Genomic DNA, 15,502 nt, shown 5'->3' on the forward strand with positions numbered 1-15,502 from the left:
CACTGGTAAAAGAAAAAAGAATGAAAATATTCCTAAGGATTTCTCAACAGTGAAAACAAATGATTTTCTTTTCTTTTGGTTAACTACATATTTCAATTTACCAGAGTTAATTTTACTACCATTCTGCAACTGAAATATTTATACATTATACATTTGACCTGGTGCATATGTAAGGGTACTAATTTGACCTTGGAAATTATATATATATATATGGTGTTTCTCTTATTTAGCCTATACAATGATTTCAATTTATAGTAGACTGTAATGTTTCATGCTGTATTACATACAATACCTCATTGTTTCTGTTTAAGTAAAACATAATATGGCATTGAAGCATCCAGATCTGTATTTTGACTAGCATAGTCAAAATAGAACGCTAAAGAATTAGAGAGTAATACCAGTGTATTTAATGACGGCTATGAATGTATGTATGCATATATTAATGAACTTATCTCTGGTCTTTCAAGTTATCAAGCTAATACTATAGCTAATTTATAATTCTCTCCTTGATTAAATTCCTGCTAAAATTTTATTCTGATGGCTTATTAATGGAGTATATAAAATGTATTAATAATGGTGCAACCTGTAGTTAGTAGAGAATAATCATTGCAATCTTTTAAGAGAGGAAGTATTTGGAGAGGCAGACAGCTAAGTTTGCCTCAGTGATGTTCTTTGGTATTTTGAGTAACAAAGGGACACCGAGAATTTTCTACCTAAGAATGATTTTTACTGATATACACATGTGTCACTGATCCCCTTCCAGCACTCTAAAGAAATTCTACCACTTCTTTGGCCTTATGTAAGGTGTTCAGGGAGAGGAGTTATTCTTCGTAGGTGAATTATAGTAGGATAATTGTGAAGCTTCCTTTGAACCATAAGAATATAAATACGAAATGTTTGGTTTTAGTGGCATAGGAGAATGCACTGATAATAAGTATTCTGTGATTATCTTGCAAGCTTCAGTCAAGCAGAGCATTTGTTCTGGCCTTACTTAAGTGAAACAATGGCTAGAGGAACCATCATCATATGGTCAGACAAGCAGAAGATACCTTGGGGTTTCTCGGCTTTGGTACTATTGACAATTTTGGCCATGTTTTTCTTTGTTGCAGGCATTGTCCTGTGCATTATAAGACATTTGATAGCACCACTGGTCTCTAGCCACTATATATAGTAGTAGCATCCACCCCCCCCCAACTATGGCAACCAAAGAGTATCTCAGAACATTGCCAAATATCCCCTAAGGAAAGGGTATAATTGCCCCTGATTAAGAACCACCTAATTACCAAATGACTAAAGTCACAGAATTTTCAGGAAAGAGGATTGACTCAGTCTTCAACCACATGTGATGAAGTGACTATAATTTATGAAATTAAAACTATATAGATATAGATATAGATATAGATATAGATATAGATATAGATATAGATATAAGAAGAAACTATTTTTTTCAAATGCTTGGTAACATATTTTGGCTGTACACTCACTAGGAGATGTTTTATCTTGTGTATTTTCAATTATTAAAAGCATAGCAGAATAGCTTACATTGTACCATTGTTACCCAGTATCAGAGATTAGTGAGATTTTTTGTTGAGGAAGTAAAAGATTGTTTTTATTTCACATAAATAGTAAGATGTTAGGGAGTGTCATTAGGATAGAATAAATAGTGGCATTAGAATAAAAATGAATATAATTGCTAAGGTATCCAAATCTTGCTTAATGGTGTTGAAAACATATATTAACAGGTCAGACAAAATCTAATTTATAAAAAAAAAAAATATTGAAAGAAGAGAGCTGAAGCACTAGGGCAATGTTCATTCCTTCCTGTATATATTTTGTCAAAAAATTCTTAAAGATAAATATCTTGATGATACGTTCTTATTAAGCTTTGTCTTAATTAATCTTAAAATACCTAGAGTTTTGTGTGGCTCAAAATATGTAGTTATTAAATATTTGTTGAATTAATGAATTTTGATACTTAAAATTATCTCCTATTTATTTATACTGTTTTAGTTCAGTTTGCAAATACATCTTGCTTGGAATATTGCTATCTTTCTAAATAATGTTGGTTTTTTTTTGTTTTTTTTTTTTTTTGCTTCTAATTTTATTCTCCACCATACTGCAGCCAAATATTTTTTAAAACTCATTTTAGAACATGATTTAAAGTCATAATTGACTCCCTATCACTAAGGAAAAGCCTAAGACCTTTGGCAGTAAGCATATTTAAAATTTTAATCTAGCCCCGGCCTACCATTGCTACCTCATCTCCCACTACTCACCCGTGTGCTCAGATACCTCAGTCATGCTATATTCCTTGTAGTTCTTGGAAGGAGTCAGGCTTTCTTGCATCCCTGTGACTATGTTCATGCAATTCTCTCAGCCTGGATTCTTCTCTGCCTCTTGCTGATTTGCCCTAGTCTTAAAATATATATTCATGACTTGATTCTTAGTCAAAAGGTCATCTTCTCTGCCTGGAGTGTCCTAGCTGAACCAAGTCTTTTACTGCACTTCGTTTTAATATATACTACCTTTTAGTACTTCCTTTCTGCAGTCTTCCTAACAATTTTTTATGACCTATACTAAAGCATTATTATGTTGTATTATAACTGCTCATAAGTCAGGTCTGGCTGAGGTTTAATCTTTCCTTGTGTTTTACTTTGAGAACATACAGGTGGTGAAAAAGTCTATTCTGATTGCCTCTCAGGGGGCCTTCTCGGGTAACTTCACAGCTTAGACCTCTCTGCAGCTGCCAACAGCCTATAGAAGATTCCATGTTACAGATACCATTAGAACTCCCCTCCCCCTCCCCACCATTTACTTACTTTTCCAGCCCCTTTGTAGTCCTATATGGTTATCTCAGACCCATGCACCAGACTCTGGAAAACAGAGGTAGAATGACAAACTCTAAGTCCATACAGGGTTCAAATCCTGGCTCTGTCATTTACTCACCATGTGATATTGAACAAGTAATTATCTATAAAGTATGAATAGTAATGGATTCATCTCACAAAGTTGTTGTGGAAATGATATAACTAAAATATGTAAAACTCTTGATAAGAACTAGTCACATACTCAGTGTGCCTTTGTTATTTGCTATTCTTTTATATACAGATGTTAACTTATGAGCAAGCTAGCTCATAAAGGTTAAAAGAACAGTTTGGTAGAGGGCTTGGTACAGTGATTTGCAAAGGCTCAGAGCTGAGCTATTTAGGTTCAAAAAAGCTCTATGGACTTGAATAAGTGACTTAAACTCTATGTGCCTCAGTTTTGTAATGTACTAAATGGAGACCATTATGTATGATCATTGGGTTTTTATAAGGATTAAATGAATAATTACATATAAAGAACTTAGAATTTGTAATAAGTTAGCAAATTTATTATTAATATTCATAACTTAGGTGAGAAAGCATTCCTACACATATGTATTCAAAATTCGTCTCATGTAGACTGTCCCCCCACTCAATATTTCCATTGTTTCAAATTCCACCTTTATTCATTCTCTATGGTACTGCCACCCATTTGAGGTTTCTCCTTATCTTTCTAGTAGCTAGAAAACTTAAATAGTACTTTACACTTCAGCCAGATGAGTTCTAAGGGAGAATGGCCTTCCCTCCATGAGCAAAGGTGATTTGATTCCTCTGGTTTCAGTTCAGTTTCCCCACTACAGCAAGTTGAGGGCTGGTGTTTACCAGGGCTCACCAACAAGGAAGCAAATCTTGAAAATCTAAAGTTGAAATTTCCTTACAGTCAACCTGGCCAACTGTATCACCTGTTGAGGAAAGAGTATTTTTCCTGTTAACTTCATTCAGGTCAGGTCCTTGGAAATGTTTGGCATTTCTACCAATATCCTTTCACCATGTTTAAACCCACTTCACGTTCTCTTGTTCCACCCAAAGCCCAGGTAATTAAAAACAACAACAACAACAAAAAAACAGAACTCACTAATTATGAAAAGTTGTGTTCTTTTTTTTGAGATGAATTGAGCCAATAGACAGTAAAAAAGTTTGAATCTAGAATCTTCTTGAGAAGGTGATGTTGAGGGAGGCCAATTCATTTTACCAACTTCTGTTTACATGCATCTGAAGAGAGAGGAAAGGTTGAGGTAAACAAGATGAAAAATAATAGGTACAGAGAAAATAGAATACTGAGTTAAATTTTAACTTACCCTTAAAAAGTATATAGAGACATAGAATTTTAAATTTCCTATTTATAAAATAAGAACGATATGAACTTTTCTAATATCCCTCAGAAGTTTTTCAATGAAAAGTGCCTGGGTCACTCAGTTAGTTGAGAATCCAACTCTTGATTTCATGACCTCATGGTTTAGGAGATCAAGCCCCACATTGGGCTCTGTGCTGACAGTGTGGAGACTGCTTGGGATTCTGTCTCCCTCGCTCTGTCACTCCCCCACTTGCTCCGTACCTCAATCTCAAAATAAATAGAAAATAAACTTTAAAAAAACTATTTAAAAAAGTTGAATACAAATTGATTATTGTTTCTAAACTAAAGGATAACCTGAGAATTTGTTTTGTGTATCTCATAATATCTTTGACAAACATTGCTTCATTTTAAAGCCAATTTGAATAATTGTATTTTTAAATTTAGTGTACTTTATCTTAAAAATATTATTCTTTTAAGAGTACCTCTCCCACTAACATGATTTGAAAAGGGCAATTTATCCCATGTTGAAAGCGGTAACATCATAAATTGGCGGTTATCATCATATAGCAATTGATTACCTTAAAGTACATAAATGCATAATGCATGCATTGTGGTTCACTGATTAAAGGAATAAGTGACCATATAGATAATACTAAGATGTAGACAGTTTTCAAATATTGGCCAGAATATTTCGATCATGCTAATTCACTTCAGGCAGTAGAGACTAAATTACTTTTATTTCATTTGCCTTCTCCCACCTCTTCTTCTTCTGGGAGCATAGTCATGTGCCCGGATGGTAATTATAACCACACCTTGTGATCAGTAATATTTTCATAAATATAATTTAAAAAGCCTGAGAGACTTAGAGAGATTTTTGTATTTCCATGGTAATGTACTCAAACAAGGAAAAAATGTGCTTGCCTGAATGTATGATTAGCACAGCCCTGGTAGTCTGTGTTGATATTTCCAAAAGTTTGCTCACAGTATTCCCAGTTGGTTCATTCAGGTGACACAGAAATGCCCAAAGAGACTGACTTTAATACAGAAGAGCACTGAGACTATGAGAACTTGCCCTGCCTGTTTTATTGTTGGAGATAAAAATCATACACTTATTGTTGTTCTTCAAATAAATATTTCAGACCCTTTTATGAATAATTAGTGCACATGCAATCTCCTTTGAATGGCACAAGGTGAAGTAAAGGAAGAATAAAATACATCTTAAGTTCTGCGTCTTTCCCTACTATACCACTGGAATCCTCGTGTATCCACACAATAGATTAACTACCCTCTGTGCATACTATATTTTGCTCAGCCCTTAATATTCTGAGGCGGAACTGAAACAGTCGTTATCTGTGGCCGTTCCTGGGTGATTTTCAAGCCCAGCACTACCCACCCAAGTGGCAGTGACACCGGCTTTCACTGAAGCCTTATTACTCTTAAAAGAGCAATTTGGTTGGTTGCACGGCTATTAGGATCACACAGCAGCCTGAAAGCTGTCAGTACAACTGCTTCTCATCTTTTTCACACAATCCTGACATCTTTTCTTTTTGCTGCTGGACACAGACATTACTGTTTTTATCATTTTCAATCAAGCTCACCCAGAACACTGAGGAATACATTCCCACTGAAAGCAAAGTGAAGATCAGAAATTATTTTATAGCTCCTGGAGCAGGAGCAGAGAGCTGCGTGCTGAGAGGAGCCGGATCCGTGAGAAATGTAGCTTGGCTCAGGGCTACATCAGGGAGCTGCTACTTCAGCTGTTAAAGATGGCAAAACAACACCTACCTCAGGGTTTTCAATGATTAATGCTATTTTAATAACCGGGAGGGAAGAGGATGTGAGAAATTTTGTGAAATTAACTTGTGGAAATGTTATCATTAGAGAAAGTGGGGAAAATTACTAGACTTGAACTTTTCTTCGTTTTGATGCTCTTTTTCTCTGGACCAACTCTGAGCAAGCTGACTCGGACCCCCTGGAAAGGAAAACCTTGGAAAGGGGGTAAGTGATGAAAGTTGTGTGTTAAACATCTAAATGGAGTTAGCAAGGCTGATCAATGGCAACTTGAGGACAGCTAAAGGTAGAGGAACTGCGTCTGCTTGAAATCAGATTTTTATTTCAGGCAAGAGGGTCTGTGTTGTAGGTGGCTGGGAAGAAGAGCTTTTCTCTGTTGTTGATAGGAATGTATTTTTGCAATTTTGGGTTTTGGGGCTATCAAAGCATTACAAGGATTGTTTCCAGCAGGAAGGATGTAGAGCCAGATGCATACTGCTCTACCGCAAGGATATGTGTGGTATCCTTAGGAAGCTGCATTATTTTTAAAAAAGAAATGGGTCCTGAATATGTTAGATCCCTGAATTGTTTGGCAGATTTTGTGAAACGGTCAGAGGGATGCCTTAGGAGGGGCACGTTATGAAATGCAGTGCTACCAACACTAATTTTCTGGCTGACTCTATCCGTGTTGATGTGTTAATAAAGATAAATTGCATTAACTTTATTGAGGAAAAAAAATCTGCTGAACAAGAGCAAGCCTTTCAGTACTTTGGAGTGTGGAAATCCATTTTCTCCTGCTGTCGAGAAATTATGATGAGATGAGAGAGAATTGATGATACTTTGACCCTGCCTTTTTGTAAAGTTCAGTGGATTCTGTTTTTCCTGAATGCCATTTGTTTATACTAAACACAAGTTATCAGGGTATCTGTTCTGTGAATGCTATAAGCCAAAATGATGCTGCAGAAATATCCCATAAAAGACTTTGTGAACTGTGTTTGCATGTTTGGGGGAGAAATCTTGATGGAAGATAGCTGAGGATTTTGCTTTGCAGGAGAATTCTTTTCACCTAATATTTTGTCTCAGCTCTGGAAATGTTTTCTGGGTTTCCCCACCTTTGCTTTACTGTTAACGGTATGATGTGAGGTTAAAAAGAAGCATGAACATTAACAAGAAGTTTTAATAATTTATCACGACATCTCAGCAGGATTTTCTAAATACATGAGCCTTCTCAGTTTGATCTTTCTGTGTCTCCTTTGGTTGCATTAAAGATATTACAAATCTTCCGTCTACAGTACCTTGGAGGGAAAAGTTCCAACAGGCACTTAGCTTAGATGGTTGGTGCAGATGTACTCTTGAGGAGTTGAACTGCAAATGATCTTTGGGCATTGTAAATTATATCACCACATTACTGTATTTCCTAGTGGTATCACTGTGTGTGTGCGTGTTGGGGGGTATCTTGAAAACTGCAAGCTGTTATTTATGTTAGCCAGCATGGCAGCTTTTTTGTGGCTTGGGATCTAGAGATGTATGGTGTTATCAACTCTAGGGGATGTCAGAAGTGTTAACTTCTACTTCCTATATAATTTTTTCAAAGACAGTCTGCACCTCTAGCATGTAAAAGCACCATTTCCTGTGATAAACTTTAGCAGTAGACTTTGGAGTTCTAGCTACCCGGTGAGAAAGTTAGATTGCTACAAGGTTTAGGAAAAACTGTTAACCTAGTCAGAAAGGTTCATTTCAAAGTGTTTGCATGTGTTCCTAGGCATTCATTCATTCCACACAGCTTTAAATACAGATGCATTGGGTTTCATTTGTAAATTAGGTCTGAAATGTTTCGTCTTTGAACATATGACTACTTTTTCCAATGTGCTCTAACTAGCTCAGCTAGAAATTTGCTAGCTCTGCTGTATGATGATGATATGAGTCAGTCAGGTTCAGGAATAGGCAATCATAGCAACATATTTCATTTATTGTTAACAGAGTTTTGTGTATTTTAGAAAGGTCAAGCCAGTTGCTGGAAAACTTTAAACATGTTGACCTTTTTTTAATTATTTTCTTTTTAGTGCCTCTTTTTGTCACTGAATATGTATTGCATAAATATTTTCCACAGATTCTGTGTTCCTGTACAGTAGCTTTACCTTGATATGCATATGTACTGTTGTAAACATTTATTTATTCATGAGCTTGGCTATTGATGGCTGTGTGTTATCTTTTGATGGGTTATAAAATTCTGTTACTTGTCCCTTGGCATATTATGCAGTCTTTTAAAACATATTTTTACAATTTTTCAACATTATTTTCTTTTTCGGGAGGAAGCAGGCTTTATTATTTTGTAGGATACCTACCAGAAGTATAGGCATTTATGGGGTAGGTTGAAGGGAGAGAAGGAGGGCTCTTAAACACTGTGGCCAGAGGCAAAAGGAATCAAGGTTCAAAACACAAAATAAATTTAAAAGAAGGTCATTTTAACTACTTAAAGAAAAAATTGCTTCATATCAATACTGATTCAAGCTTATCTGCTTTACAGAAAGATCTTCAAAACAGATGCTTTTTTTTTTTTTGTCAAAAATCCTGGAAAAAGTAACAACAACAAAACAGCAGAGTTTTCTTCTGAAAAAAAAAAAAAATCGAACTCACATTGGTTCTGTGCATTTGTCTTAATCTGATTGAGCAGCTGTCAACCTCCATATGGCAACCTGCCCACACTGACAATTTCCATTTTTGTTGTATTAGCAGGAACCACCATTCTGAGAGAGGGGGTTACTGGGGCAGAGCCAGGGAGTGGTGGCTTCACAGATCGGTGAACAGCTATGGCCTGTGAGGGGTAGTACAAACAGCACGTGGCCAGGCAGCTCAAAACAGGTATCTATAAACTGACTTGTTAGAACATTTGGAAAAAATGTGGATTATTGTTGGCTACCAAGGGATTTTTAAGCTCATCAATGAACATGAATCTCAAATATAGGTTAATAGGCCAGCAACTTTTCCCTCAGGCACATGCTTTTCTATTTAATCACAATATATGGAACTCCTTAAGGGAAAGCAGGTGTCTCATCTGATTAGTTCAGAGCATAGCATAAGTGATCATAAGTTTGCATTCATGATAAACTAACCAGAAATCCTAACTACAGTGCTGACATCATCTCATTAGGATTAAAGGACCTAATTATTTTGCATTCAATTACTCTCACTGGAAAGACAGTTTCAAAGATGTAAAGAGCTCCATTCCAATGAGCAGACTTCACAGAGAAGTTTACATTGTAGATGGTCAATATGTGTAACAAAAAGGGAATTTAAAAACTGCGTGTTTTTTTTTTAATTTTTAATGTTTATTTATTTTTGAGAGAGAGAAGCGAGAACAGAGGAGGGGCAGAGAGAGAGGGAGACACAGAATCAGAAGTAGGATCCGGGCTCCGAGCTGTCAACACAGAGCCCCATGAGGGCTTGAACTCACAAGCTGTGAGATCATGACCTGAGCTGAAGTCTGACACTTAACCAACTTGAGCCACCCAGGCGCCCCAAAACTGCATGGTTTTTAACAAAAAAATCTGCTATTGGAATTTAGAATTTAAGCCATTTTAATATTTATAGTTACTTTGAAAGGTGAAAATCGGAGGTAAATAAGAATAGTAGGGATATAAATAGGTAAAGCTAGACCAATGTGATAGTTACATTAAACACCTGGTGCAACACAAACATTGACCAATCAGAACAATCCTTGATCCAACAAAGGGGAGGGTCCAATCCTGACCTCAGTTTTGCCCACCCACTCTTCCACTTGACCTGAACTCCATTTGAATCTCCTACAAGACTCTGTTAAGTTCATTCAAGCTTCTCAGTTATGACATAGGAGTTAAACTCTGACAACAGAGCATAAAGTTATCAAAACTTTTGGTGATTCAAAAGATTCTTTCACAAAACACTCATACTTGTTTCCTTTTACAAATTATGGCAGTCAGTTGCCCATGTTTGTCTTCACCAAACAAAGAAAACCTCTCTGGCAGTTATCACCCCTCTCTCTGTGAAGGGTTAGAATGGATAATAAGCACATATTATGCCATTATATCAATTCATAGTATATTGAAGCACTGATGGGATATTCTGAGTGTCCTTTTAGATTTTATAAAGTTATTTACATGGTCCTGTATAATATATTGATGGTTATTTAGGGATTTGGGGGAATGTACTGAAGTTCTTTTGACCTTAAAAGGGTTTTTTTGTTCTTGTTGTTTGTTTTGGGGGTTTTTGTTTTGTTTTGTTTGTTTGTTTGTTTTTAAATCTTGACTATGTGCTGCTGTCTACTATGGACAAGATCATTTTTATGATTCTGCCTGATATCTTTTCCAGTTATATGAGCTGATAAAAAAATCTACTTTGTTTGAGCAAGTACCTCACACAATCCAGTGGTCTAATGTTTCTTGTTGTAATGTAAGAAATAAAGGTTTTCATTTCTAAAATTTTCATACTGATGGTTTGCTCTTTCATAAACACCAAAATAATTTAAGTTTTCCTGATTTGAAGAAACAGAAACAGATCACTTTATCTTTGAAGTTTTTCCTGGAATGTCCTTTTACTACTACAGTAGCCCTGACTGCCAGATCAAAGGCCCCTCAACCACATACTGAAAGTAATATTCCATCTTTTAAATGACTAGGGTATTTTATTTAGGTCAGAGGACATTTGTCAGTTTTTACAATACTTTATTGTTACATGTCTCTGTGTTTTGTTTACCATTTGTAAGTTATCTGAAGAGAAATTTTGTCTTTGACTCATATTAGCAGGCAGTCGTATGTACTAGATGCCCAAAAATTTGATGAGTGAGCAAAGTATATGAGATATTAGACTGGTAATAAAATAAACTATGGCTTTAGTGTTAATTACACATTTCTTTTAACTATGTGCTATATCTTACCTTTCTAATGTTGGGAAATCATTTTTATCACTATCCTTTTACTACATCATTTAAATTTCAGTTTTAATTATAGAAAAATATGAATATATTTATAGTATTATAAAACTTAGATAATTCTGGAAGACTCATGTAGAAAGTAGTGCAGTAAGGAAAAAAGAAAGCAACGTTGTTGTTCAAAAGTAATTTATAATGTGAGACTGAATCGGGAAACCGAACTGTATGAATATTCATGGAAAATGTAGAGTGTTTTTTGCACTGTGTATAATCACCACTTCTGTTTTCCATTTGTTTAAATTATTTAATCTCCATCTGTATGCAATAAATAGATTTAATACCTTATCTTTCCCACAACTGAAGAGTAAATTCCAAAGCCAACTCTGAAATGATTATTTTTTCTATATGTTCAAAAGATTATCAGAATATTTTTTAGATATAGAAATTAAAGAGTATGCTTGACAACTTGATGAAGATCTGTTGTAAAATTTGTTTATGTTTTCTGATATTATTTGAAAAATAGCATTTGATAATTCAGCAAAATGCATGTGAGAGTTTGGTAAGAAAAAATTGTTCTTGACAATAATTGACTTTTGTCTTACAAATTATGACTTGAATATATTGTACCTACAACCATTTTTGTTTAACTTCTATTCAAATTTACTATTTCACTTTTAACCTCAAAATTTTGTTTTAGTTATCTATTTATTATTAATGTAATGTGTTTTTTTTTGCCATGTGATTAAAACGCCCCAAGAGTTCAAGTGATATTTACCTAAAATACATTTTTCATTGGATGACAGAGGAAAAATTGGAAAGAGTTTTGAAATATTTCTTTATGTTATAAAATAGGTGCTGAAAGCAATATTTGACTGTATGCTAAAGTTTAAATTAAAAAATACATGAAAAGAAGTTCTCAGAACTTAACTTACAAATAGAATACAGACTTTTATCAAAAGGAGGGAAAACCTTCCCAGGAAGCAGAGTGCTGATTATTTTGAAATATATAGTTTTGGGATCTGTGCATCCTTTATAAAGTCAGATTATGTCTGTGAAAGAATATGATCTGAAAATAAATGAATGCATACCACCCTTATTAGGTATGTGTGCAAGTTCCTAAATGTGTGTTACCAATGCTCTGGTTTCTCTTCAAATCGCATAAATCTTTCGCCTTTTACTAAATGTGTGTTACCATCAGTCCCCAGCCTGCTCTACTCCAGATAGGGGGCTCATCATCGAAATTCTAGAAAGGAAACTTTGTTCAAGAAATAAAAGGCAGATAAAGATTTTTAAAGAGGTTATTTAATTCACAAGTAAGACAAACTGACAGTAATGAAATGCCTTGGATATATTAGTGTTGGGGTTCATGAATCCATAGTTAAGATTGTGTCAGCACTTACATTATAAGCTACATTTTCCAAGGGTTTACAACTAGGCCATAAAATTTTTGCTCCAGGATGAATCATGGCTACATTAGGCCTTGGTCAGAGAGCAATTTCATTTTCTCAGTTTCCAAAAGCAAACCTTCAACCTTCAAAGTTATTTGAATGTAAAAATTTTAAAAGGAAAGAAAAAAGAAAGTAAAATAAAGCTATGCTTATAGGCTTTATTACTTGAAAAATAATTAAAAGTTCAAAATAGAAATTCCAAAAGTGGTGAGAGTTTATAATAGCCAATTAAATATTGTGTCCATCAAATAGTGATCTTGATCAGTCATGGCTGGGGATCTTCGTTAGAGACTTTTGTTTGATTAAGAAAGCAAGATCATCCAAACCACAGATCATTCCTCTGAAAAGAAAAGAAAATAAGCACATTATATCTAAAAGCCATTGCATTTTCAGAGGACAGAGCGTCCATCAGAGCTCATGGCCTCATCCAAAGTTGCCTTTCAGTCACTTAGCCACACTAGTCCATAGGATTACTTTTATCCAAGAGTAGAATTTAAGAAAAATAACTGAAGGATCACAGTTCCAGAGTTACAATGTGAAAATCAAATCAAAGTTTCAAAATCCTTAACTGGTACCTAAAAATGATATACAACTTCATAAAAGAAAGGAGTTTCTTTACTGATTCCACATAGGGTTTTTAAAGCCATTTATTTAGTATGTATTCCAAGCTTTATCTACCCTCTTGGAACCTGTAATTTATAATTCTTAGGACTTTTTGTGGGGGGAGGGTTGGGGGGATGGAGAAGAAAGAGGATTTATCCCCCCCCTTTACTTAGCATGTCTCCAACTAAGTTAAGTGACTGCAATGTTAAAAACAAAACTAAAGTGGGCTTGGTACTATTTCAGGAGGGGGGAGGTGCGTAAAATACCCAAATTATATTCTGAAGTCATCTTTTCTTTATATCATACCAAAACCTTGATGCAGGGTGAAATTGGGTAAGCTCTAGCATTCAATCTGTTCTACAAATGGCTTACTAATTTCTAGATGATTTATACTTGTGTGTGTGTGTGTGTGTGTGTGTGTGTGTTGGCTTTTCTGTTTGTGCTTTTTTTTTAATGAGAAAACAAATGGCTTTCAAATACAAAAATCATTCCTATTCCTGTTTTTGTGATATCTCAAAGTGTCTTTAGCTACTGAGTAACTGTGACATTTCAATTTAAAATATAAATTTTGAATAATCTATTGGGGAACTTTGGTTGTGGAGAGGCATGGTGAGTGACAAAGTCTAGGAAAATATCTATATTCCAGGATAAGAGAGAAGCAGCTGTACTTGATAACAGGGAGAAAGTAGATGTGAACCCATTAGTTTTCAAGCTGGTTTTTGTGGTTTATACTTACCTGATTCAGCCTGAAATCCAGTACAATTTACTGCTAAAAAAATCTATACCTATAATTAAGCCTACAATGTATGCTTTATATTCCAGTTTATAACAGAGTTTTTTAGTAGAAATAAGTGAGATATTATCCAATTAGTAGTATGCAGACACAACCATAAATATTATGTATACATTCACCATAATAGTTACTGGAATGGTTACATTTCACATTATGCCTCTGTACAAAATGCTAAATTCGTAAGTCTGTATTCTCACACAGAGAAAATATTTGCCTATTATTATTCGGGAAAATATAAAGGTTTAATAGGTAAATTCAGTACTGACAATTTATAGCTCTTGATATGTTGCCAGAATAAGTATAGAAATGCATTTCTTCTGTCAACTTATGAAGAGTTCACCACATAGACTATTAGGATAGACCCTACATATGCTTAGTAGAATCCCTTTCATATCAATGTCAAAAGCTCTGTCATCAGAGAAGTAGTTATCTAGCTGGGCTAAGTCCAAGATTATGTTCTGGAGACAGGGGCACATCATGAAATCTCTAATGTAATAGTTGGCAGCTAATAAAGAATTTATTTTAGGGCAATTTGGAATGTAACTGAAGTGTCTTCCAGAATCCATAGGGGTCTGAGAATTGCTTCTGGCTAACTAATATGGATTTTCATTTATCTAACAGAATGCCCCATTCCTGTTTAGGGTCTGTGTGGATCAGTGCAGAGATACATGCAGGGATTTGGGGCTGAGGTTGTTGATTGCCAAGCATGATGAATTAAACTTGATGCACTGTTAGAGAACTTTGACGATCATCCATTTCCATTTGAGGCCCCCCAAAATGTTAAGACACTAATGTAATTTGTACATTCAAAGTGGAAAAAAAATATGTATTATACTTTTAGCAAAATCTATGTATATCTCCTATATCCTCATACTGTGCTTACACTTATGTAGAACACCTAAAATATACATTCATTCAAATATTTATTGAATGCCCCCAAGTGAAACTTATAATTTAAATAAGCAGAAAAGATAAACATAAAGATACATTTGGAAAAATAACTAATATAATACATGAACTATATGTCTCTTTTTTTTTTTTTTTTTTTTTATTTATTTTTGGGACAGAGAGAGACAGAGCATGAACGGGGGAGGGGCAGAGAGAGAGGGAGACACAGAATCGGAAACAGGCTCCAGGCTCCGAGCCATCGGCCCAGAGCCTGACGCGGGGCTCGAACTCACGGACCTCACGGACCGCGAGATCGGACCTGGCTGAAGTCGGAGGCTTAACCGACTGCGCCACCCAGGCGCCCCTATATGTCTCTTTTTTAAGGCTTTGAATAGGTAAATATAAAAGGGAAGATATTTTAAATGATAATTATAATAAGGAAGACAAGGAGGTAGAGAGCTATATGCTGTGTATAGCTAAGTAGGTTTCTTTTCTTTTCTTTTCTTTTCTTTTTTCTTAAGCACATACTATGTGCTAGGCTCTGTGTTTTATAATTTCTTTGAATTCTGTAACTTAATGCCTAAATCTACTCTATCCAAAAGGTACCATTATTTTTATCATCTGCATTTGTTATATGAGAGTAACAAAGTGTCTAAAGTTACCGAGTAATATATTTTTAAGCCAGTTACTTAACCCAGGCAAACAGTACGTGAATTTAGAGGACAATTAAGTAACCAATCTGTGATGGTCAGCGTGTTGAGAATTAGTGGGAAGTAACAGCGAAATCAGTTAAATATAGCTTTAAGGGTCAGGCAGAATAAATAAAATTTATAGAATTGGAGACAAGGGTACTTCGTAGGATATGTTAAGACATATAGCATGATAACTACAGTATCTAGGGAACATTATCTGATACCGATTACCTGAGTGATTTTG

General features: G+C 35.0%; 1 protein-coding gene across 18 annotated transcripts in view; it reads left to right on the forward strand.

Annotated features, from left to right (window-relative positions):
- The window catches only part of ROBO2 (roundabout guidance receptor 2), a 1,697,359-nt gene that overhangs the window by 387,372 nt on the left and 1,294,485 nt on the right, over window positions 1-15,502 (forward strand). For 3 of the 18 annotated variants that reach the window (XM_060640253.3, XM_060640252.3, XM_060640258.3), the window contains exon 1: window positions 5,554-6,156. The exons of 1 other annotated variant lie outside the window; for it this stretch is intronic. In XM_060640253.3, the coding sequence (XP_060496236.1) occupies window positions 6,027-6,156 (130 nt within the window). In that variant the 5' untranslated portion in view covers window positions 5,554-6,026. Of the gene's footprint in view, window positions 1-5,551; window positions 6,157-15,502 lie in introns of those variants that run through there. 14 more of the 18 variants (XM_060640261.3, XM_060640257.3, XM_060640260.3 and 11 more) reach the window with 9 other exon arrangements.

Source organism: Panthera onca, chromosome C2 (assembly GCF_046562875.1).
Source record: "Panthera onca isolate mPanOnc1 chromosome C2, mPanOnc1 haplotype 2, whole genome shotgun sequence".
NCBI lineage: Eukaryota > Metazoa > Chordata > Mammalia > Carnivora > Felidae > Panthera > Panthera onca.